Here is a 25612-nt window from a genome sequence, read left to right as displayed (position 1 = left end):
CCCAACAGTTGGAGGTAACCCGGCAAGAGGTAGCCGTGTTAAAAGGGCGTCTGAATCAGTCGGCTACCCTACCACCGATGTCTTCAATCCGACCCTCCCACGTCTTGCAGAAGATGACGCGGGAGGATGATGTGGAGGCATTTTTACTGGCGTTTGAACGCACCGCCACCCGGGAGGGATGGCCATCAGAAAAATGGGCGGGAATCTTGGCACCATTTTTAGTAGGAGAAGCCCAGAAGGCCTACCATGATCTGGCCCCTCAGGAAGCTGAGAGTTACCCACATCTGAAAGCGGAGATCCTTGCTCGGGAAGGGGTGACCTCAGCTGTCCGGGCCCAGAAATATCATGCCTGGGGGTATGTGCCGGGAATTCCACCCAGGTCACAGATGTATGACCTGATTCACTTAGCCACTAGGTGGCTCAAGCCAGAGGTCAATAATGCTGAAAAAGTCGTAGAGTTCCTCGTTATGGACCGGTATCTACGGTCATTACCGGCCCCATTAAGGAAGTGGGTCGGCCAAGGAGACCCTCGGTCCATCAATGAGTTTGTGGACCTCGTGGAGCGGCAGTTAGCCGCAGAAGAACTCTCTCGTCAGCCCCAGAACCCAGCGGTGAGGACCTCGAGACCACCCACGTGGAAGATTCGATCGAACTTGGGTTCGGGTAAGCGACCGGCGATGCCGGAAAGGGGTGAAGAGCGGTCAGAGGCCGTGAAGGGACTGGGGACAGACAAGGGGGTAAGGGCTGAGGCCCTGGGTTATGGAAACTATAGGTGTTTTAAATGTAATCAGTTGGGCCATATTGCCAAATACTGCAGGAATGAGGAAAGGATGGAGTGCAATGTTGTTAAACCCAGTATTGCAGAGAGCTCATTCTGTGGAAACATTATTGTTCCACGTCACCCTGTCGGGGCATACCCTTATTTGGTTTTGGTGTCGGTTAATGGGAAAAGGGCGGAGGCTCTCGCTGATTCGGGAAGTGCAATTACGTTAATTACGCCCGATTTATTATTAGATCGCGCATTAGATCAGGAATTTAAAACAGGGATTACTTGTATTCATGGGGATGTTAAGCACTATCCAACGGCCGTAGTTACCATTGAAGTTGGGTCTCAGATCGTAGACTTACGGGTTGGAGTAGTCCCCCATCTTCCCCACCAAGTAATTCTTGGTAGAAATATTCCGGGGTTTGACACCTTGGTGAAATTTAATAGGCAATTGGCCAAGCCTAGAATAACTATGGAGGAGGAAAGTAAGCCTTCAGAGAGCCCCCAGGCTATTTTCCCATTTACAGACCCGGACCTATTTATTGAAAGTCATTGTGTAAAAGAAAGAAAGTCCCGCCGACAGCGGAGACAGGAACGTGACACTAAGATACAGAGTTTAGTCGGGGTCTTGACAAAACGCAATAGCAAGGGGGTATCTACTCAATGCAATGAGGCAGAAATACTTGCAGAGTCGGGGGAAGTAGTCATAGACAACCCAAGGGAAGGTTCTTGGGAGGAGTGTCTCCAACTTCCCAGTGAAAATTTTGCGAGGGAACAGGAACAAGACCCCACGCTGGTAAATGTTAGGAAAAAGGTGGTGTCGATAAATGGCACCAGGGTTGAAAATGCTGTAGTTAACCCGCTTGAGCATTTTATAATAAAAAATGATCTACTGTATCGCTGTACTCAGCTTAATCAAGAACCAGTAGAACAGTTGTTGGTTCCGCAGGCTTTCCAATCTCAGGTGTTATATTTGGCCCATTCACATCTGTTTGGGGGACATTTAGGATCTGAAAAAACCCTGCAACGAATATTGAGAAGGTTCTATTGGTTAGGGATTAGAAAGGCAGTGGATCGATACTGTAGGTCATGCCCAGAATGTCAGTTAGCGAGTCCAAATCCAGGTTTCCGAGCACCGTTACAACCCCTCCCGATTATTGAAGTCCCGTTTGAAAGAATAGCGATGGATTTGGTGGGGCCCTTGAATAAGTCAGCTAGGGGTCATGAATATATCTTAGTTATATTAGACTATGCTACTAGATATCCAGAAGCCATTCCTTTACGAAACACGGCATCTAAAACTATTTCTAAGGAATTAATACACTTGTTCTCTCGAGTAGGTATCCCGAAGGAGGTGTTGATGGACCAGGGTACTCCTTTTATGAGCCAGTTGATGAGAGATTTCTGTACTACCCTTAAGGTTAACCCCATTAGAACGTCCGTGTACCATCCTCAAACGGATGGACTTGTGGAGAGGTTTAATAAGACCCTGAAGTCGATGTTAAGGAAAGTGGCCTCCAAAGACGGGAGGGACTGGGACCTCCTATTGCCCTATTTGATGTTTGCTGTTCGGGAGGTACCACAGTCCTCAACCGGGTTTTCTCCGTTTGAATTATTATATGGGAGACAGCCCAGGGGCATCCTGGATATAGCTAAGGAAACATGGGAAGCTCAAACTTCGTCAGGACGTAATGTGGTAGATTATATCCTACAGGTTCGAGATCGAATTGCAAAAATAACACCCATAGTAAAGGCCCATATGGAGGAAGCACAGGCCCGACAAGCAGGTCAGTATAACAGGTCGGCAGTACGCCGGAAATTTTCACCCGGAGACCGGGTTATGGTATTAGTACCAACGCCAGAGAGTAAACTGTTCACTAAGTGGCAAGGCCCATATGAAATAATAGCTCCAGTAGGAGAAGTTAATTATAAAGTAAGGCAGACGGATAAACGAAAGAAAGAACAAGTGTACCACATTAACCTTCTCAAACCGTGGGTAGATCGGGAGGAGTTGGTCGCGTTGGTGGCCTTGGGAAAAGACGGGAAGGGACTGGAAGGGAGATCAGTTAATATAGGTCCCTCCCTTACTCCCCAACAAATCCAAGAGGTACAGCGATGTGTGAAAGCTAACCACGATGTGTTTTCTTCCATGCCAGGAAGAACAACGGTTATCCAACATGAGGTCCACACACCCCCGGGGGTGTGTGTCCGGGTTAGGTCCTATAGGATCCCGGAGGCCCAACGGAACGAAGTCGTTCGCGAGGTCGAAGCGATGAAAAGGCTGGACGTCATCGAGGAGTCCTCGAGTCCGTGGAACAGTCCAATTGTGATGGTGGCCAAACCCAATGGAACTTGGCGGTTTTGTAATGACTTTCGTCAGCTCAACCAGGTATCGAAATTTGATTCATATCCTATGCCTAGAGTCGATGAGTTAATTGAAAGATTAGGTTCGGCGAAGTACTTAACCACTTTAGACCTCACAAAGGGGTATTGGCAAATTCCCCTCAGCCCTAAGTCTAGGGAAAAAACTGCATTTGCCACACCCCTAGGACTGTTCCAATATAAGGTAATGCCATTTGGATTGCATGGCGCACCCGCCACCTTCCAACAGCTTATGGACATCATATTAAGACCTCATGCACAGTATGCTTCGGCTTACATCGATGACATTGTGATATACACCGATTCGTGGGAGACACATCTTGAAAAAGTGAATGCCGTATTACAGTCTTTACGGGAAGCAGCATTAACTGCAAACCCGGAGAAATGTTTTGTGGGCTTACAGGAAGCGCAATACTTGGGGTTTGTCGTAGGGGGCGGTAAAGTCAAACCCCAAACGAGCAAGGTAGAGGCAATTACAAATTGGCCGATACCAAGGGATAAGAAACAAGTACGAGCCTTCTTGGGTTTAGCAGGATATTATAGACGGTTTGTGCCGGAGTTTTCCTCCATTGCCACACCCCTTACAGATTTGATAAAAAAATCGGCCCCGGTCCGTGTTAAGTGGAGCCCCGAGGCTGATAAAGCGTTTAAAGCTATTAAACAAGTACTGTGTAACAGCCCGGTGTTGAAGGTACCCGATTTTTCCCAGCCTTTCATATTACAGACAGATGCATCGGAAGTAGGTTTAGGGGCAGTGTTGTCGCAGATAGTTGAGGGGGAGGAACATCCCATAGGGTACTTGAGCCGAAAACTCCTACCACGAGAAAGAAGGTATGCCGTTGTTGAAAAAGAATGCTTGGCAGTGAAGTGGGCAGTTGAGGCATTGAAATATTATCTGTTAGGCAGAGAATTTACCCTAGTGACAGATCATGCACCCCTAAAATTCATGAAAGAGAATAAGGAGAAAAATGCTAGGGTAACCCGCTGGTTTTTAGCTTTACAGCCATATAAGTTCAAGATTGAACATAGACGGGGGATTCAAAATGCGAACGCAGATGGGCTGTCGAGAAAACACGGGGTTAGTTGGGCCGCTCTAACCGATAGGTTGGAGCTGGGGAAGAGGATATGTAAGAAAGAAGTAACGTCGCCTTTAAGAAATGGCGGTGCTACTAAGGAAAATGAAACAAACAGCACCCAGGAACCGGAGCACTAATTGGTAGGGCGGGGTTCCTGGGGTATATAAGGAAGTAGGGTAGGACAGGACGGGGGGTGATCGTGGGGAGCACCGCCGGATTGTCCTGCAGGAAATACCCAGAAAAATATAGAGTGTTAGAAAACTTTGAAAGGTAAAGTGAACGTGTTTTGTTTGGTGAACAAGAGTTTTGTTTTGTTTAAATTGTGAGCGTTTTTCCTCTTGGTGAGGTAGCCTTTTGTTTACGAGGACAATTTGTTTTATTTAAACGTTTGGATGAACGCCGCTCCTCAGTGTTAAGTAAAGCAGTTCCGCAGCTTCCGTGACGGTTGAGAACCGTCACAGCGGCCGTCTGTGTGTCTGTGTGGAGTAACCGGGACCTGGAAAGGGATTGTATGAGTACGCGCTGCAGGAGCAGCGGGTAGAAATAAAAGGAAAAGGAAGCGGACTGAAACAACGGTTTGGTTTGCAGGACACAGTTTATTGTAACAGGAAATAAGCACGTTTTACACAGGGGTGCTCTGGAACCTCCCAGGACACTGGCTGCCGGGGTTCTTCCCCACAGTCTGGATATAGTCATCAACGCCGTTGGGCACGTCTTGCTCGGGAGGTGGGACACAGGAGTGTTCATCCAGGAGCTGTTATTCAGGGCCCCATTACATACTCCAGCCAAGAGTCTTCCCGTTGTTTGTTACCTGTGTTGCAGCGAGATTCCAGCAGAGGGAGTCGGTGCTGTACTTACCTGTTACCTGTGTTGCAGCGTGACTCCACCAGAGGGAGTCAGCGCTGTCCTTACCTGTTACCTGTGTTGCAGCGAGACTCCAGCAGAGGGAGCCGGCGCTGTCCTTACCTGTTACCTGTGTTGCAGCGAGACTCCAGCAGAGGGAGTCGGCGCTGTCCTTACCTGTTCCGGTGTTGCAGCGAGGCTCCAGCAGAGGGAGTCGGCGCTGTCCTTGCCTGTGCTGCAGCGAGACTCCAGCAGAGGGAGTCGGTGCTGGCCTTACCTCTGTGTCAAAGAGACTGCAGCGAGTGAGGAGTCTGTGGATACTTACCCGTGTTGCAGGACTACCCCAGCAGAGGGAGCGGTTGGACTACGTGGATTACAAAGCTCATACCACTGGGCGAGTCTACGCGGACCCTTCCTCGGGAGCGGACTTCTACAGGCTCCGACCTGTAGGACTTGGTATTCTATACTAGATAGAGAGGGGCGAAGAAGTGAGACAGTTAGTGTCCCGTACAGGGCATTCAGTGATTCAAAGAGTCTGTTGTGTCTGAATCTTGTAAATAAAAGTTACTTGCCTGCAATCTCTACGTGTCTGTGCTCGTCGGTGGAAGCCGTGGAAAGGAGTATCCCGCAGGGTACCCCGCCAGTTTGTTACAATATATATATATATATATATATATATATATATATATATATATATATATATATATATATATATATATATATATACATACACACACACTGTATATATGTGTATATAGTGACAGAGTGGTTAATCGGACACATGGTAAAGTGTATAATAATGCATACGTAAGTAACAGAATGAAAACAATTCTGTTCCCACAATGAATAACTGTCTGTATACTGTGTGTAATGGGGTAAAATGGCCGACTAAAAGTCTACGTTTCACAGAAGGCAATGGTCAAAATGACAGCGGTTAATTGTGTAACCAGACACAGGAGTATCTGGTTAGGGCAGGGTTATGGCTATATAAAGCAACCTAAAATTCCGTTAGCGAGGAACTACCTGGGAGATGGGAGTGGAGTGAGATATATGGTGGTTTGGAAAGAGAACTGTGAGTATTCAAGTAGAACTGTTACTAGGTTGGATACTGGGGTGGGTGTACAGGGAAACAGCTTAGCTATCCTGTCTTAGATAGGGATTAGTGTCTAGTTAGCCCTCCTTTTTGGAGTAGGGTTTGTTTTTGTGTTTGCACCCAAAGAATAAATGGACACTACAGCGTTTCCACTGCAACGCTAGTGTTTTGTGCATTTCGTGCCAAAGGTTGCATTGGTTGTATTTATTTATTTTTTATATTTATTTATCCTAGCTGTCAACAGTTATCTTGCCAGATGCTTCCACATATGATGAAGCCAAAAAAACAAGGATGGCAACATCAGAAGCAGCACATGTAAAAGCAAAAATTAATACTTCTAAATCACAACAGAAGCAGAAAGAGGTATATGCAAAACGTACGCTTAAGAAGTACAAAGACGTACTAGTGTACAGTGTGGGAAATCAAGTTTTATTGTACAATGCCAGGAAGAAGGGCCGTAAGGGTGGGAGGCTTGAGGCAGACTTTTCTGGTCCTTACACTATAGTCTCTTTTAGGGAAACTTGTTACATTAAGGAATCAGCAGGGAGACATTCTAAAAACAAAGTACAATGTAAATCATATAAAGCCCTACAAGACAAAGTGGCAGAGCAACCTGATGGCATGTCCTCTGTAACAAGTGCTTCTCCAGAGAGAGATGAATTCCAGATACTGACAGATACATGTGCAGAAATATGTAGTTCTCCATTGACAAGCAGCTCAACAGTGCTGGTGCAAAGTGAGGCAGCGAGGCCATCAGTGATAGTAAAGAATTACAGCCCTCATGCAAATCTCACTTGTGAAAAATTGACAAAATCTGGTAGTGTCTCCTCAAAAAAGACAGGGAATCCACAACTCAAAATGTGGCTTCAACCTGGCCAAGAGAATTACTAAGCAGCAATGAAGAGAAAGGTACTGTAAAATGTAGCAGTTGCTCAGTTCAGTGGTTCAAGGTTCAGTTCAGTTATGGTGGTATACCTTTTATTTTAAGGTTTTCATTGGTTCATGGGTAAATGATTTTGAAAGATCAGTTCTAATTCTGAAATATTATAGAATGTAGAACCATTACATAAAGGACTACATCTTTTTTTACTAACACTTGTTTTTCAAAAAAGCCATTTATACTAATTTGTGGTATCTAATTTTGTGTAAAGGAGAAAAGACAAAACTTTGCTCCCTGAAAGTAAATTAACTAAAGCCAATCTAGTAAATGCATAATTTTATTATAGGCTTAACAAAAGTGCGAATGCAATAAAAGTTCTTCCAATATAAAACTAAATATTTGCACTTTACTTTTAGTGTACAAAATGAAAATGTTGTTTCAGAATAACACAGTCCCAGCAATGTGAGACAACGTGATCATCTTTGTGTAATAGTAATAGCTTCTTTGTGTATTACTGAGGTGTGCTACAGTGCTACATTTAAAATGAATAAAACCAACCCCACCCCACCCTAGTGTTGCATGACAATCTTCTACCCAAAAACCTGTTCAGGTCTCGGGTCCTCGAGTACGGGTAGTCCCGTGAAAACTAAAAATCAGTAAAAGTTACTTTGAATTACTAACATTGTTAATTTTTGCATTCATTTATGGTAATTAATTGGATTATATCACTTGTTAGTGTGTGTACTGGTCTTAGCATTAGGTACTGGCTCCATGGGACAGGAGTTACTTCTCCCAATGGAACCCTCCATAATGGAACACCAAAAATGTAACAAGTAAAATTCACATCTGTCTATTACTATAAAATGAATTTAATAACACTACTTTATTTGAAAAATAATAATTTTAAATGTTTAGGTAATTTCTTATTTGTTCTCTTCAATATTAATCACATCCTTGGATTTAACATTCTGCATCTTGCATACTGTTTAATCTTCTCAGTAGTGCAACTGTGGTGTCAAAAGGCTGTTGGACAAATTGAAGCTGTTGTCGGTCCTTACAAGCTGGATGACACTTCATCTGAAACTCTGAAAGAATCCGCCTGGTTGTCAGATGAGGCGAGGAAATATCTAATTCAAACCATTTGAACAGCCCTTTTTCATGACATCATAATACTGATAAAATACCTTCTGTGTGTGTGTGTGTAACATTAGGTGATTGATTCATACCTCCATGTATTAACAAACACACTAAAGGTAAGTATATGTTATTTATTTAAATGAATCTGAGCTTGCTTAAATTCTCAATATTTATCATAATTAATCAGTTTTAATTTTGACATTACAGTGGAATACAGATCTGCACAAATGAATTACCCATTTGTGTGAACTAAAGTATCCACACCTTTCATTGTGTATCTGCATTTATTACAAACGTTTATTCATTCTTGGCAATTTGTTCAGGTAACTTTATATTACATTAGGAGTAAAACATCTTTTCTTTCACCAGAAAAAGGTCTACTGCATGACTGCAGTTATCGGCACATCAATATTAGGAGGCTGTGTGGTCCAGTGGTTAAAGAAAGGGCTTGTAACCAGGAGATCCCCGGTTCAAATACCACCTCAGCCACTGACTCATTGTGTGACCCCGAGCAAGTCACTTAACCTCCTTGTGCTCCGTCTTTCGGGTGAGACGTAGTTGTAAGTGACTCTGCAGCTGATGCATAGTTCACACACCCGAGTCTCTGTAAGTCGCCTTGGATAAAGGCGTCTGCTAAATAAACAAATAATAATTAAATGGACCATTCAAATCTGTCAGAAATGTGAGTACTAATCATGTAATATATAAGCTGTTCTCAAAGAAAATAGGAAAATGTCAGGCTTAATGCGTCCACACACCATTAAAATAGTTCAGTTACAATTCCCAGCAGCGCAACGAACCGTGGAAATGAATACGATAGTATCCCACCATGCACTGTACTTTTATTTTAAAATAATGTGTTATGCCCCATATTAACAGAGGTCCATATTGCATAAATGAAATATAACAAGTATTGCGGAAAAAGTAAATCCGAACACACACACACACACACACACACACACACACACACACACACACACACACACACACAAGTAGGGCTTGAAGTTTTCAGGTTTTATTTTTAATCAGGTGAAGTCCCTTTAAACAAATTGAGCTTATTCTGTTTAATAACACTGTGTAACAATTTTTTTTTTTTTTTTGGTTCCTGGGTAGTAAGTGTTATTTCCTAATTGCTTATGCCTCAAAAGTATAGAAAATGGCTATTATTCCCCACAAACTTTATTTTTGTGACCAGGACAGTGATATTTTGAAATTTACCTATTTTCCAGAACATTCCAGAGAGATTCAGTGCTGAGTAAACTTGGAGTAACTTCTAGAACTTTCCAGTAATATAAATAGTAGTATAAATACAGGGGCCTTAAACCCACCAGTTCAGTTTAGTTCCAGCTGCCTAAGTGGATACATATCTGCATTTTTCTGAGATGGCATCAAGGTCATAGGAGACTTCAAAATGGTGGCATTCCTGATGGGTCTCCAAGGCGGTTTTACCAAGTTTCCCTGCTATCTTTGCCTTTGGGACAGCAGGGACACCAAGGCGCACTACCACAGGCGGGACTGGCCACAGCGGACTGAGTTCTCTGCATTTAATCCTGTACTTCAGAATACTGTAATCTGCCAAGTGTTTAACCTGTAGTACTTTGTATTTAATCACATCCTGATGTAACTATCACTATTTAATCATATCCTGATGTAACTATCACTATTTAATCACATCCTGATGTAACTATCACTATTTAATCATATCCTGATGTAACTATCACTATTATCTGCTGTATTATTGAATTGTGGTTTGTCACACTTGTACTTTGTTTGAACAAAAGTTATTGTATTTCTTGCTCTTTATTGTATTACTTGTATTGTAACACTTGAAATGTATTTGCTTACGATTGTAAGTCGCCCTGGATAAGGGCGTCTGCTAAGAAATAAATAATAATAATAATAATAATAATAATAATAATAATAATAATAATAATAATAATAATAATAAAGGCATAGTGTGGACAGGGCCAATATTCAACAGACACATTTTCATCGTTATCTACATTTTCTGTTTTGCTTAAATTGTGTTTTGGTTACAACTAATATTTCCAAAATGTTATGTCTAGGTATTACAAAACTACTTTATCTTTATATATGGTTAAGTGAATATTCAAGATTATTGTAAATAAACAATATTAAAAGAATCTACTAACTTAACAGATTTAAATTATTCTCACTAACACGGCCACAACTGCTGCTGCTACCATTATAAAATACGGTATTTTGCAGATCGTGAAAATGTGTGAAAATACTGTGGTCCTGATTGCTCCACTGGGCGAGGAGGACAGGTATAGCAGAGGAATTTTAAGAAACTGGAGGTTGGTATACGTGTTATACGAGTGTTATATATGTTATATTTTTAAATGTATCTTAAGCAGAATAAAAATGGATTCAGTTTACTATTGTGAAGTATCTCAAATGCACAGTTTACAGAAATTTGAAATTGAATACAGGCTGTAGACCTGAGTTAGGAGCGCAGGTACACTCCGTAGAGTTGGCATTACAATGAGAATTCTAAAAAACTGTCTGTTTCTAGGAGTTTCATGAGAGCTAATGTGGACACAGGAAACAAGACGGTTTGGAAATTGCAGACTTTCAAACACCAACTTCAGATGGATGGCAGCAGTTGTGGTGTTCTAATATTAAATGTAAAAAGCTAACATTACTATCTTAAATTGTATCTTTTTGTGTTTAATTTTTACATTACATCTTTGCTTTGTTTTTAAGTTTGCAGAACAGTACCTTACAAGTGGATCAATTGATCAGGTGGAAACCAGCCCAGCATCTATAAGAGCAGAAAGACTGGAGATTGCTGGCCTCCTTATGGAAAATCAGGGTAACACATTACTGTGTACAGGTTTAAAACAACTGGAAGACTACCATGTAATTTGAACACTTTTGAATATATAGCAGATTGAATGAGGAACATGAAAGGAAAGGACACAACAGTCCAGGACTGAACAACACAACTGAGAGAATCTATTGAGCCGTTCTGCCTCGTGCTTTTTGTAAAATGTTTATTATATTTGCAGTAATGAAGGGCTGATATACAATACTGTGTTGAAAGCCACAATCTATGGCATTGCGTAGAACTCATCTCTCTGTGATACCTAATATAAATACAATCCCTAATTGCCATTGACTGCATCAATAAACACTTCTTGTTCACAATATTATTCCTAAATGTAATTTCCATAGATGCTACATGTACATGTTGAACTATACTGCTTTAAAATGTGACAACTTTATATTTGAAAATATTGATCAAAATAATTAGGGTTTTAGTTTGTCTAATTTGTTTGCTTTATCATTAATACGTTTTACTGTTTAGATTTTTTTTTTAAACTATAGGAGCATTGTACATTGTTATGTTTTTTAATTTGATTAAAACTAATGTTTGCACATCCAGATGTTATGACCCCTTTATATATATATATCCTAAATAAAGGGTGTGTGCAAGTGTTTGTGTGTTTTAATGCATATTAACCTATGTGCATTTCTGTATTTTGGTTGAATAAAAAATGCAATATTGCCTTGAAGTCATGTATACTTCCAATAAATATTTGAAAGGTTCCTTATAGGGTATGCATTAACTACATCCTTACATTTTAATGGTAATGTTTATTTGAAGTACTGCACAAAAACTTGGTCTTATTTTGTCCTCATGTATTCCCATCATAGGGATGTCCCAGGGCCCTAGCTCACAGGCCCAGCATGGAGGCAAGGTAGAACAACACATGGGTGAGGGGAAGTCAAAGGAGGTTTTTAGAATGCATGGCTTTATCAGATAAGGCTATCCTGTCTGGGCCCAAAGGAGTGAAGGGAGACACGGAGGATTCACTCTAATGAGTTAACACAGCATTTGACCAGAAGGGTCTCCAGCCCTTTTTACAGGCTACTGGAGAATACATCTGGTCTAAAATAGCCAGAAAGGCAGAAGGCGCAAAGGTCATTGAGCCAAAATGGCCGGTATCTGTGCGGGGCTGTTTCAGAGCCTAAGAGACGCAGAGCCTTCCAAATAGGTATATTAGAGTTTTGGGTTAAATTAAATAAATACAACTGAAGGGGTTATTTGGAGGAAATAAACATTATCATTAAGGAGATTGTTTATTTTCGTTAAGATTAAAACCTGGAAACAATTCTATAAACAAAAACTGTTTAATCATGTTTGTTTGTATGTTTTTTATTTTTTTTTAAAAAGCTACAATGTTATCCTTAGCTAAATTTTTATCCTGAAGCAAATAAAATAAAAAATGCTAAAATGAAAGACATTTTAAAAATATACCGCATGAACATTAACAAAATACGAGAATATTTTTTGCATGTAATACCGTGTAAAGAAAATAGAAATAACTAAGCCGACGTTTAACTATAAACAAACAAACAGGTATATGTATTTGCTTTTGCAATTCTTGTTTATTCTCGTCATACCAATAAAAGCTTATTGAATTGAATATAACTGAATAAAACAGAACAGAGTTTAACATGTTCTAAACATGTTAAATATAGAGTAAAGAAAATATAAGTAAAGTATAGCATTCCACTAAAGAATAAGGCCTACGGTTTTTGTAATGTATTTAGATTCCCTGAAAAAGGCACGGAACAGCTTTTTAGAGAGAGCCCCAGCTCTAACCAAAGATCTTTTCTGAAATGAGGGACATCCCTTTCTTCAGGGGAGTGGTCTGGTGAACCTGCCTATATCTTTCCAAAGAAATGGGGTCAGTCTCCAATACTTTATTGTGGATTTATTTTCTTGAGGTACATGTTTTACAACATTTGGTACGCTCTATATACACCCAAAAAACACAAGTGCATTATTTTTACTTTGTGTATTTAAGAATCATGAACAAACCCTGGTATTTGTGAGATGATAGGTGCAGTCATCATGTACCTTAAATTAGAAACTCCTCCTTTATAGATACGTTTTCAATGTGTTATTTTACTGAACATAATTACAATATGCTTTTACAATGTGTTCCAGGTGTTATGTTTTATTTTTTTAATGCATGTGGATATACAGGTTTGAACCTTAGGTGTCAATAATAACATAAATAAATACATCCTTATTTACATGATAAACGCAGATATCTATACGCCCAGAATGCCTTATTTCTTTAAAATATTGTATACACTCTTTATTGTTGAGCTCTCATTAAATTGAATTTATTCATATACAAAATAATTAAATGCTCCCCAGCATTGTGAATGTCAGAATATGACAGGTTGCCCCAAAGGTTGTGTTAAAAATATCCATACTTTAAGTTATACATACTTTAATTTTTTAATAATGGATTGATGCGTAGATTTGTTTAACTTCATATTCCCCCCAAATTGTTATGTTGGTAGGTTTGTAACACCGGGTCGGTGTTATTTTGGGGGTAGGTGTTTAAAAATGGTCCACCTTGTACTGCGCTTGACCTGGGTATGTGTAAATGATTTTAGCTCAGAAAACAAGCAAATTGGTCCCTTAAAGTAATTTTTATATAATATTTCACTATTCATCAAATGTATGTGAGTTTAACTGATGAGCAACAAATAGGGTTACATTGTAAACATCTAGGATTTGGGAGATGAACTATAATTTGGCTTGTTCTTAGTGACTTATGCAGTAGGCAATCAAAGCAAGGACAGCGTCCCATTTTCTGATGTTACACAGGTCAAGTTGCGGTACACATACCATATTCTGATTATATGCCACTTACTGGTCCTATGCCAGAGCCACAAAAATAAAGAGGGAAACAAGGAGAAGAGTTATGTGTATATTTGAATAATAACAGTAGATTGTAGTCTACTGTCTGTTTAAACTTCCCAAAGTGTTACAAATGGTACTTTGTGATGTATTATTATGAAAGAAAAGGTTTCTTTGACACCAGTCGGTACCAAAGAATCTTATGTAACGTGGGGTCATGGTTATTTTTATTTGATGCATATCAAACATGTACAGTATAGGAATACAGGAGGTTTCTCTTTTACTATTTGCTTATGTTTTACTGTTAAAAATAAGGTATAGATTTATCATGTTCAGAAGCAGGTTCAGATATTTGCTGTCTTTATACATTATTCATATTGTTTCATATTGTTTCTTTCTGTTCATATTCAAATAAAAGCCTAAACCTTAATGTATCAATCCAACATTACAAATACTATAGTCTACCTATTTAAATATCTTAAGAGTTATGTGAGACTGAAGCAAAATAAACACATAATAAGCAATAATGAATAAATAGATTGGGTGTTTTGGGGTGTTGAGCTGGGAGATACAATTGTATTTGCTTTTATTTAGTATGAAAACAGCTCCTTGGATAAAGGCAGCCGGTAAATAATAATAATAATAATAATAATAATAAATAATCATAATATTAATCATAGGTCATCAAGTTATCGATTGTAGTATGCAATGAGAGTAATAATATGCAACTAAATTAAGGAATACTAACTTATTGTTGAATAGCTACAGTATAAAAAGATAAAAAAATTAATTACAAAGGATAATTTCTGAAAGACAATATTTAAACTGTTGATTATATAGAGTTGTTAACTACAAGTAGCCTACTAGGCTAGTACATGTCTAGCACCTGAACATGTCTCGTCTTAAAAAATGTTATCGTGGTAAGGTCATCAGGCAAGTTAGTACCACAGCGTCTTCATTAACACAACCCTTTTTTAAACTGCTTTAATAATACATAGATAGGTATATAACGTCTAAATGGCAATAGATTGTCTATTTGTCTAACCTGCCTTTTATACATTTAACATGTTTTTGGTCACATGACAATAGAAAGACATACAACAATAAAGTGTTATGATCGATAGTAAAAACATCTCACATGTTGTCCCTAAATGAAAATGCTTAATTGCTTTATTCACCATATGCTTTTACTAATAATTATTGGAAGACAAACCATATTAGAACTATTACTTGTAGGGAAAAAGACATAATAATTCTACTTACAAGACAGGGGGCCCAGCTGAGAGGAGATATTTTCCCTTGACCTATTTAGAGGTCTGGTTGAATGTGTTAAATTGTTTATATTTCAGGTTAATAGAATGATTGTATTGGGAAGTGAAACTGTTGATGGAATATGTTTTCGGTGCAAAATCTAAATGCAGAGATTACAGTTTTCTCAATTGCTAAAGTTAAATAAGCAGGCAGGTGACAGAAGCAGTAAAAATAAACTCAGTAAAAATAAACTCACAGGTAGCTGTGGTGGTTAGGGTTCATGCTCCCATCATCCTCCTGAAACATCTCATTGGGTTTTACATTTCACCACAACCCACTGGTCCATAGCAACACTCTTTCTATTCAATTGATTATTATTATTATTATTATTATTATTATTATTATTATTATTATTTATTTATTTATTTATTTATTTATTTATTTATTTTTTAACACAAGGGTAAGTTTTGATCAAAACCTAATGTTAATGAGACAATATGGTGTATGGCAAGGCTGCAAATCTAAACACCATCATGCAGATAATTCTTTCTATTTTATTTATTTATTTATTTGGATTGTATTATTTGTCATCCTTAAAAATCTTTTGGTATATTGATAATTTACCCCTAATCCATGCACTGTGTCTAAAAATAGTTTTTTGCTGCTGTGCTTAAGACCAAGCATTCAACTTTCAAGTGGTTCTAAGAATTCCAACTACTTGCTAAATTCGGTGTAAATGGATCTCAATAAAGAGGGTGAATAAAGGAAACTCAATGACAGGCTGTTCCAGCCCCGGTCCCAGACAAGATGTCTGCTAATGTGGTAGATCATAAAGTTGCTATCCAAAAGGTTTTACACCTAGCAAATGATTTTCTGGGTCAACTTCCTCTAACAAATGCTATCTGTGTTTTTTAGACCCCCAGTTGTTTCACTCTGCTCATAAGGTGTAAATTCAAATATATATATATATATATATATATATATATATATATATATATATATATATATATATATTGTGAGATGGCAGGGAGGGGGTTAAAACCTCTCTGGGGAAAAAACATGTGCGGAATGCACATTTGTCTTGTTTAATTGTTTTGTTAATTGTTTTGTTTAATTGTTTTATTGATTAATCATTACCTGCACCTGGCTACTATTGAAAATTGGAGCCAGGTGCAGGGTATTTAAGGAGAGCAGTCAGTCTGCTCTGGGCAGCTGCTGAAGAGGGTAGAAGCCCGACTGTGCTGGTGTGTGGGTACAGCCGTAATTAAAAAAAAAAAAAAGTAGAGTGAAGCCTTTTTGTTGTGTGTGCTATTTCTTTTGTTTTGTACAGGTAAACAGCTTAGCTGTCCTGTTTAGTTTAGGTTCCTGTTTTGTTTTAGTTAGTGCTCAAAGAGAGCTAGGTGTTTGTTTTGTTTATTTTGTTTTTGTTTCATTAAAAATTGCGCAACAGCGCTTTAAAAATCCATTTGTGTGTGTTGGGTCGGTGTTTTTAAAGGGGCAACGAACAGTGGTGAGTGTGATTCTTTCACATAATATATATATATATATATATATATATATATAAGCAACTCAGACTTTAGGTAAGAGACCCAAAATGCACATTTACATAATTAAAATAGCCTGTAACAGAATGATCCAAATATCCTCAGGAAGAGGGTGCTTAGAGTTGTTTAAATATGTGTTTGTCAATTTGGCAAACAATGAATCAAGTATATTTACAAACTAACTATTCCAAAGAATGTTACTGTTCTTTAAAAATCCAATCTAAATTATTATTATTTATTTCTTAGCAGACGTCCTTATCCAGGGCAACTTACAATTGTTACAAGATATCACATTATTTTTTATATACAATGACCCATTTATACAGTTTGGTTTTTACTGGAGCAATCTAGGTAAAGTACCTTGCTCAAGGGTACAGTAGCAGTGTTCCCGACCAGGGATTGAACCCACGACCGTCCGGTCAAGAGTCCAGAGCCCTAACCACTACACACTGCTGCCCTAGCACTGTGATTATTTATTTTATTTTTTATTTTTAATTTTTTACCTTAACGTCTAAAAGTGTACAAATATTTTCTTCAAAATGTAAGCTTATAAATCTGCGGGATAACTTTGGGGTTTAAAAGTGGTTGTCTTACCATATATCATCTGTTAAGATGCATAGCTTTCTTAACATGGAGGTAAACAATTCAAAGAATGAATGCTTACAGAATTATTCTTTTTACTTCCAGGGAGGCAGGTGTGACCGTGTTCGGAACAGCCTGTAATTGAGTTTCCTTTATTCACCCTCTTTATTGAGATCCATTTACACCGAATTTAGCAAGTAGTTGGAATTCTTAGAACCACTTGAAAGTTGAATGCTTGGTCTTAAGCACAGCAGCAAAAAAATATTTTTAGACACAGTGCATGGATTAGGGGTAAATTATCAATATACCAAAAGATTTTTAAAGATGACAAATAATACAACCCAAATAAATAAATAAATAAAATAGAAAGAATTATCTGCATGATGGTGTTTAGATTTGCAGCCTTATTGTCTCACTAACATTAGGTTTTGATCAAAACTTACCCTCGTGTTAAAAAATAAATAAATAAATAAATAAATAAATAAATAAATAATTGTGGGAGGGTGCGGGTATTCACGGACACGGGAGACAGAAATGGTAGTTGACAACACCACACAGGTGCTCAGTTTTATTATTTTCTTTTTGTACTCTGGTGAGGTGTACTGATTTCTTTGAGCCCGTAGAGGGCGCTTGTGGTCCGTGGTCTGGCTACCAGCTATGGTATCCAGAACCAACGGGGAATACCACGGCAGGGTACTCAGCTACAGTCCGGCACTCGCAGGTGCTCACAAATTATAAAAACGAAAAAGGCAAAAAGAAACAGGGAAAATAAAACACAGTAAGGAAAACTACAAAATAAATGTGCTGCACTTCGCAGCGGGAATCTCCCCAGTCGCCGCTACCCGTACGACCCGGGACTCCGTCCTACACTCTGCTGTCTCACTGTACAACAATACTGGGGCTGCCCAACGATCCCCCACTTTTCCCTTTCTTTCTTTAAAATTATTTTCTTTGATTTTTCTTTCCGGGCGTTTGTTAGCCTCCCGTCTGTTGGTAGTCAAAGCGAGACCGCCTTGCTCGCTGTTCCAGTTTAAAGGGGCAGATCTGAGGAAACAACAGAGTGTTACTTTATAGGTTAGCAATCCCATTAAAGTCCGCCTCCCAGCCACTCAGAGAGGGGAAAAGCACACACACCCTCTTCCCCACCTCTCCGTGTCACCGCCATGACTGGCAGGCAGACCCAACGGGACTGCCGCCCACTTCCTGCAGCATCGCGCATGCGTCAGACGGCCAGTCCAGGTCTCTCCCTGTTACACATCCTCCCCCTCAGAATGGCACCACCGGTCCATTCGAAATCCTACACCCCCATGCCTTCCCGAGAGAAAAAATCAGCATTTAGATGGAGCTTACCTGCTCGGTGGACAACCCTGAAGGCATAGGGCTGCAGGGCCAAGTACCACCGCGTGATTCTGGCATTGTTATTTTTCATCCGGTGAAGCCATGCCAAGGGGGCATGATCTGTCACCAGGGTGAAGTGTCGCCCCAGGAGGTAGTACCGGAGTGACTCGACTGCCCATTTTACCGCGAGACACTCCTTCTCGATGGTACTATAGTTCTTTTCACAGGGAAGGAGCTTCCTGCTGAATACAGGACCGGGTGCTCGCTTCCCCGCACCTCCTGAGACAACACTGCCCCGAGACCTGTCTCTGACGCATCCGTCTGCAGGGTGAACCTCTTGCTGAAATCAGGACTGCACAGCACTGGCTTGCTACACAGCCTTCGCTTCAGAGCGAGAAAGGCCCTCTGGCACGGCTCCGTCCACTGAACCGTATTTGGGGCAGCCTTCCGGGTGAGGTCTGTCAAGGGCGTAGCGAGCGTGGCGAAGTTCGGAATGAACTTCCTATAATAGCCCGCTAGTCCCAAGAAAGAGCGCACCTGGGTTTTGGTCGTAGGGACCGGCCAGTCAGCCAAGGCTTTCACCTTAGCAATCAGCGGTCTGATCTGGCCGCCCCCTACTCGATACCCCAAATACTCCGACTCACTCTTCCCAATGGCACATTTCTTTGGGTTAGCAGTGAGCCCAGCCTCCCGCAAGGATTGCAATACCGCCGCTACCTTACACAGATGACTCGGCCAATCCTCACTGTGGATAACCACGTCATCTATGTAAGCAGCGGCGTACTGCTGATGGGGCCGCAAAATGCGATCCATCATCCGCTGGAAAGTGGCTGGTGCTCCGTGCAACCCAAAGGGCATGGTCCTAAATTGGTATAACCCGAAGGGAGTCGAAAACGCCATCCTCTCTCTGGATTCCAGGGTCAGGGGCATCTGCCAGTACCCCTTCGTTAAATCCAGTGTCGTCATAAAATGAGCCGTGCCTAGACGCTCCAGCAATTCATCTACCCGAGGCATGGGATAAGCGTCAAACCTCGATTTTTCATTAACTCGCCTGAAGTCAATACAAAATCGTGTGGACCCGTCTGGCTTATCCACTGAAACAATCGGACTGTTCCAGTCACTTTGGGACTCCTCTATTACCCCCAGTCTGAGCATTTCGTCAATTTCCGTTTTTATTACCTGTCTTTTGCGCTCAGGTATGCGGTACGGCCTCTGGCGAACTAGCGCCCCCGGCTCAGTCTCAATGTGATGGTGGGCTACTCGAGTCTGCCCCGGGACGGGAGAAAACACATCAGGAAATTCCGTCACAAGGGCCCGAGCCTGACATTTCTGTGTTGGTGTCAGATTTTCTGCAATCTGTACCGACCCTGTTTTCGCCACCACAGAAAGATCAGGTCCCAGGTCTGTGACGTCATCTGCCTGCGCCACTACCAATGCCTCCGGTTGCAGCCAGGGCTTCAAGAGGTTTATATGATAAATGTGTTTCTCTCTCCGTCGCTACGGCTGGCAGATCTCATAGTCCACCTTCCCAACCCGGCGTGTAACCTCAAAGGGTCCTTGCCACTTAGCCAGAAGTTTCGACTCAGAACTGGGTAATAATAGAAGTACTTTATCCCCCGGCTGAAATGTGCGCAACCGGGCTCCTCGGTTGTATTGCGTCTCCTGTCTGTGCTGAGCCTGCTGCAAATTGTCATGCGCCCATTTTCCCACAGACTCAAGACGTTTGCGCAGGTCCAACACATACCGGACTGTATTAGTCGAATTGTCCTGCTGTTCCTCCCACATCTCTCGGACCAGATCGAGCACCCCCTGGGGTCTTCGCCCATACAGCAGCTCGAATGGCGAAAAACCCGTGGAAGCCTGGGGTACCTCTCTGATCGCAAAGAGAAGGGGAGGAATCAGCTGGTCCCAGTAACGCACATCACTATTAATAAATCTGCGCAACATGTTCTTAAGGGTTTTATTAAAGCGCTCCACCAGACCACCTCCACTAACCTGGCTTTGGTGCTCGCGTCGGGGTTCAGCCAGCCCATGGCGTAATCCTTCAAACGATGCGTGATCGTTCTGGGATGCTCCTCTGCTGAGAACTGTTCCTCCCGGAACTTTCGCCGGTACCCCTCTGGGGTAGCCCCCACGCGGTTAAGGATGGCCGCTTTAGGCGCGGGGTAGTCCATCATCCTCTCAGGGGATAGCGTTCTCGCTGCTGCCTGTGCCTCTCCCGTCAGCTGGGGCAAGAGGTAGCTGGCCCATTGTGCCTGAGCCCACCCGGCCGAGGTCGCCATGGCCTCAAACACCTCCAGGTAGGCTTCGGGTTTATCCTCGGCTGTCATCTTTGTGGGTCTCTGTAACCTGGGGTCAGGACCTGCCGGTCGAGCAGCCCCCTGCACCGCAGCAGTTAGGGTCTGGCGCAGGAGGTCCATCATGGCCGCAAATTGGACGGCATCCATTTCTTCTCCGTTGGTGGGTGCACTGCTTTGTTTGGGCAGTGCCAGTAATCCCTCTTCTGACACCACGTGTGGGAGGGTGCGGGTATTCACGGACACGGGAGACAGAAATGGTAGTTGACAACACCACACAGGTGCTCAGTTTTATTATTTTCTTTTTGTACTCTGGTGAGGTGTACTGATTTCTTTGAGCCCGTAGAGGGCGCTTGTGGTCCGTGGTCTGGCTACCAGCTATGGTATCCAGAACCAACGGGGAATACCACGGCAGGGTACTCAGCTACAGTCCGGCACTCGCAGGTGCTCACAAATTATAAAAACAAAAAAGGCAAAAAGAAACAGGGAAAATAAAACACAGTAAGGAAAACTACAAAATAAATGTGCTGCACTTCGCAGCGGGAATCTCCCCAGTCGCCGCTACCCGTACGACCCGGGACTCCGTCCTACACTCTGCTGTCTCACTGTACAACAATACTGGGGCTGCCCAACGATCCCCCACTTTTCCCTTTCTTTCTTTAAAATTATTTTCTTTGATTTTTCTTTCCGGGCGTTTGTTAGCCTCCCGTCTGTTGGTAGTCAAAGCGAGACCGCCTTGCTCGCTGTTCCAGTTTAAAGGGGCAGATCTGAGGAAACAACAGAGTGTTACTTTATAGGTTAGCAATCCCATTAAAGTCCGCCTCCCAGCCACTCAGAGAGGGGAAAAGCACACACACCCTCTTCCCCACCTCTCCGTGTCACCGCCATGACTGGCAGGCAGACCCAACGGGACTGCCGCCCCCTTCCTGCAGCATCGCGCATGCGTCAGACGGCCAGTCCAGGTCTCTCCCTGTTACAATAATAATAATCAATTGAATAGAAAGAGTGTTGCTATGGACCAGTGGGTTGTGGTGAAATGTAAAACCCAATGAGATGTTTCAGGAGGATGATGGGAGCATGAACCCTAACCACCACACTGTGAGTTTATTTTTACTGTTTCTGTCACCTGCCTGCTTATTTAACTTTAGCAATTGAGAAAACTGTAATCTCTGCATTTAGATTTTGCACCGAAAACATATTCCATCAACAGTTTCACTTCCCAATACAATCATTCTATTAACTTGAAATATAAACAATTTAACACATTCAACCAGACCTCTAAATAGGTCAAGGGAAAATATCTCCTCTCAGCTGGGCCCCCTGTCTTGTAAGTAGAATTATTATGTCTTTTTCCCTACAAGTAATAGTTCTAATATGGTTTGTCTTACAATAATTATTAGTAAAAGCATATGGTGAATAAAGCAATTAAGCATTTTCATTTAGGGACAACATGTGAGATGTTTTTACTATCGATCATAACACTTTATTGTTGTATGTCTTTCTATTGTCATGTGACCAAAAACATGTTAAATGTATAAAAGGCAGGTTAGACAAATAGACAATCTATTGCCATTTAGACGTTATATACCTATCTGTATTATTAAAGCAGTTTAAAAAAGGGATGTGTTAATGAAGACGCTGTGGTACTAACTTGCCTGATGACCTTACTACGATAACATTTTTTAAGACAAGACATGTTCAGGTGCTAGACATGTACTAGCCTAGTAGGCTACTTGTAGTTAACAACTCTATATAATCAACAGTTTAAATATTGTCTTTCAGAAATTATCCTTTGTAATTAATTTATTATCTTTTTATACTGTAGCTATTCAACAATAAGTTAGTATTCCTTAATTTAGTTGCATATTATTACTCTCATTGCATACTACAATCGATAACTTGATGACCTATGATTAATATTATGATTATTTATTATTATTATTATTATTATTATTTACCGGCTGCCTTTATCCAAGGAGCTGTTTTCATACTAAATAAAAGCAAATACAATTGTATCTCCCAGCTCAACACCCCAAAACACCCAATCTATTTATTCATTATTGCTTATTATGTGTTTATTTTGCTTCAGTCTCACATAACTCTTAAGATATTTAAATAGGTAGACTATAGTATTTGTAATGTTGGATTGATACATTAAGGTTTAGGCTTTTATTTGAATATGAACAGAAAGAAACAATATGAAACAATATGAATAATGTATAAAGACAGCAAATATCTGAACCTGCTTCTGAACATGATAAATCTATACCTTATTTTTAACAGTAAAACATAAGCAAATAGTAAAAGAGAAACCTCCTGTATTCCTATACTGTACATGTTTGATATGCATCAAATAAAAATAACCATGACCCCACGTTACATAAGATTCTTTGGTACCGACTGGTGTCAAAGAAACCTTTTCTTTCATAATAATACATCACAAAGTACCATTTGTAACACTTTGGGAAGTTTAAACAGACAGTAGACTACAATCTACTGTTATTATTCAAATATACACATAACTCTTCTCCTTGTTTCCCTCTTTATTTTTGTGGCTCTGGCATAGGACCAGTAAGTGGCATATAATCAGAATATGGTATGTGTACCGCAACTTGACCTGTGTAACATCAGAAAATGGGACGCTGTCCTTGCTTTGATTGCCTACTGCATAAGTCACTAAAAACAAGCCAAATTATAGTTCATCTCCCAAATCCTAGATGTTTACAATGTAACCCTATTTGTTGCTCATCAGTTAAACTCACATACATTTGATGAATAGTGAAATATTATATAAAAATTACTTTAAGGGACCAATTTGCTTGTTTTCTGAGCTAAAATCATTTACACATACCCAGGTCAAGCGCAGTACAAGGTGGACCATTTTTAAACACCTACCCCCAAAATAACACCGACCCGGTGTTACAAACCTACCAACATAACAATTTGGGGGGAATATGAAGTTAAACAAATCTACGCATCAATCCATTATTAAAAAATTAAAGTATGTATAACTTAAAGTATGGATATTTTTAACACAACCTTTGGGGCAACCTGTCATATTCTGACATTCACAATGCTGGGGAGCATTTAATTATTTTGTATATGAATAAATTCAATTTAATGAGAGCTCAACAATAAAGAGTGTATACAATATTTTAAAGAAATAAGGCATTCTGGGCGTATAGATATCTGCGTTTATCATGTAAATAAGGATGTATTTATTTATGTTATTATTGACACCTAAGGTTCAAACCTGTATATCCACATGCATTAAAAAAATAAAACATAACACCTGGAACACATTGTAAAAGCATATTGTAATTATGTTCAGTAAAATAACACATTGAAAACGTATCTATAAAGGAGGAGTTTCTAATTTAAGGTACATGATGACTGCACCTATCATCTCACAAATACCAGGGTTTGTTCATGATTCTTAAATACACAAAGTAAAAATAATGCACTTGTGTTTTTTGGGTGTATATAGAGCGTACCAAATGTTGTAAAACATGTACCTCAAGAAAATAAATCCACAATAAAGTATTGGAGACTGACCCCATTTCTTTGGAAAGATATAGGCAGGTTCACCAGACCACTCCCCTGAAGAAAGGGATGTCCCTCATTTCAGAAAAGATCTTTGGTTAGAGCTGGGGCTCTCTCTAAAAAGCTGTTCCGTGCCTTTTTCAGGGAATCTAAATACATTACAAAAACCGTAGGCCTTATTCTTTAGTGGAATGCTATACTTTACTTATATTTTCTTTACTCTATATTTAACATGTTTAGAACATGTTAAACTCTGTTCTGTTTTATTCAGTTATATTCAATTCAATAAGCTTTTATTGGTATGACGAGAATAAACAAGAATTGCAAAAGCAAATACATATACCTGTTTGTTTGTTTATAGTTAAACGTCGGCTTAGTTATTTCTATTTTCTTTACACGGTATTACATGCAAAAAATATTCTCGTATTTTGTTAATGTTCATGCGGTATATTTTTAAAATGTCTTTCATTTTAGCATTTTTTATTTTATTTGCTTCAGGATAAAAATTTAGCTAAGGATAACACTGTAGCTTTTTAAAAAAAAATAAAAAACATACAAACAAACATGATTAAACAGTTTTTGTTTATAGAATTGTTTCCAGGTTTTAATCTTAACGAAAATAAACAATCTCCTTAATGATAATGTTTATTTCCTCCAAATAACCCCTTCAGTTGTATTTATTTAATTTAACCCAAAACTCTAATATACCTATTTGGAAGGCTCTGCGTCTCTTAGGCTCTGAAACAGCCCCGCACAGATACCGGCCATTTTGGCTCAATGACCTTTGCGCCTTCTGCCTTTCTGGCTATTTTAGACCAGATGTATTCTCCAGTAGCCTGTAAAAAGGGCTGGAGACCCTTCTGGTCAAATGCTGTGTTAACTCATTAGAGTGAATCCTCCGTGTCTCCCTTCACTCCTTTGGGCCCAGACAGGATAGCCTTATCTGATAAAGCCATGCATTCTAAAAACCTCCTTTGACTTCCCCTCACCCATGTGTTGTTCTACCTTGCCTCCATGCTGGGCCTGTGAGCTAGGGCCCTGGGACATCCCTATGATGGGAATACATGAGGACAAAATAAGACCAAGTTTTTGTGCAGTACTTCAAATAAACATTACCATTAAAATGTAAGGATGTAGTTAATGCATACCCTATAAGGAACCTTTCAAATATTTATTGGAAGTATACATGAC

General features: G+C 40.2%; 2 protein-coding genes and 1 long non-coding RNA gene across 3 annotated transcripts in view; 2 read left to right on the top strand and 1 right to left on the bottom strand.

Annotated features, from left to right (window-relative positions):
• Positions 1–10355: 10355 nt before the first annotated feature.
• LOC117415074 (uncharacterized) lies at positions 10356–11442 on the top strand. The gene is made up of 3 exons (XR_004546360.3): positions 10356–10495; positions 10714–10825; positions 10905–11442. It is a non-coding gene; the product is annotated as an uncharacterized LOC117415074 (long non-coding RNA).
• Positions 11443–17725: 6283 nt separating this feature from the next.
• Positions 17726–21862, bottom strand: LOC131729639 (uncharacterized). Its single transcript, XM_059019849.1, has 2 exons — positions 20577–21862; positions 17726–18287 (listed from the first exon to the last, which is right to left on the bottom strand). The coding sequence occupies exons 1-2, from the start codon at positions 21026–21028 to the stop codon at positions 18032–18034; spliced, it is 708 nt and encodes a 235-aa protein (XP_058875832.1). The 5' UTR covers positions 21029–21862; the 3' UTR covers positions 17726–18031.
• Positions 21863–21878: 16 nt separating this feature from the next.
• The window catches only part of LOC131729638 (uncharacterized), a 28947-nt gene continuing 25213 nt past the window's right edge, over positions 21879–25612 (top strand). The window contains exon 1 of the mRNA XM_059019848.1: positions 21879–21976. The gene's annotated coding sequence lies outside the window, so the exon portion shown is untranslated. The remainder of the gene's footprint in view (positions 21977–25612) is intronic.

This window comes from Acipenser ruthenus, unplaced genomic scaffold (assembly GCF_902713425.1).
Source record: "Acipenser ruthenus unplaced genomic scaffold, fAciRut3.2 maternal haplotype, whole genome shotgun sequence".
Taxonomy (NCBI): Eukaryota; Metazoa; Chordata; class Actinopteri; order Acipenseriformes; family Acipenseridae; genus Acipenser; species Acipenser ruthenus.
Note: the sequence above shows the minus strand (reverse complement) of the source record. Positions and strands in the feature narration are given on the sequence as shown.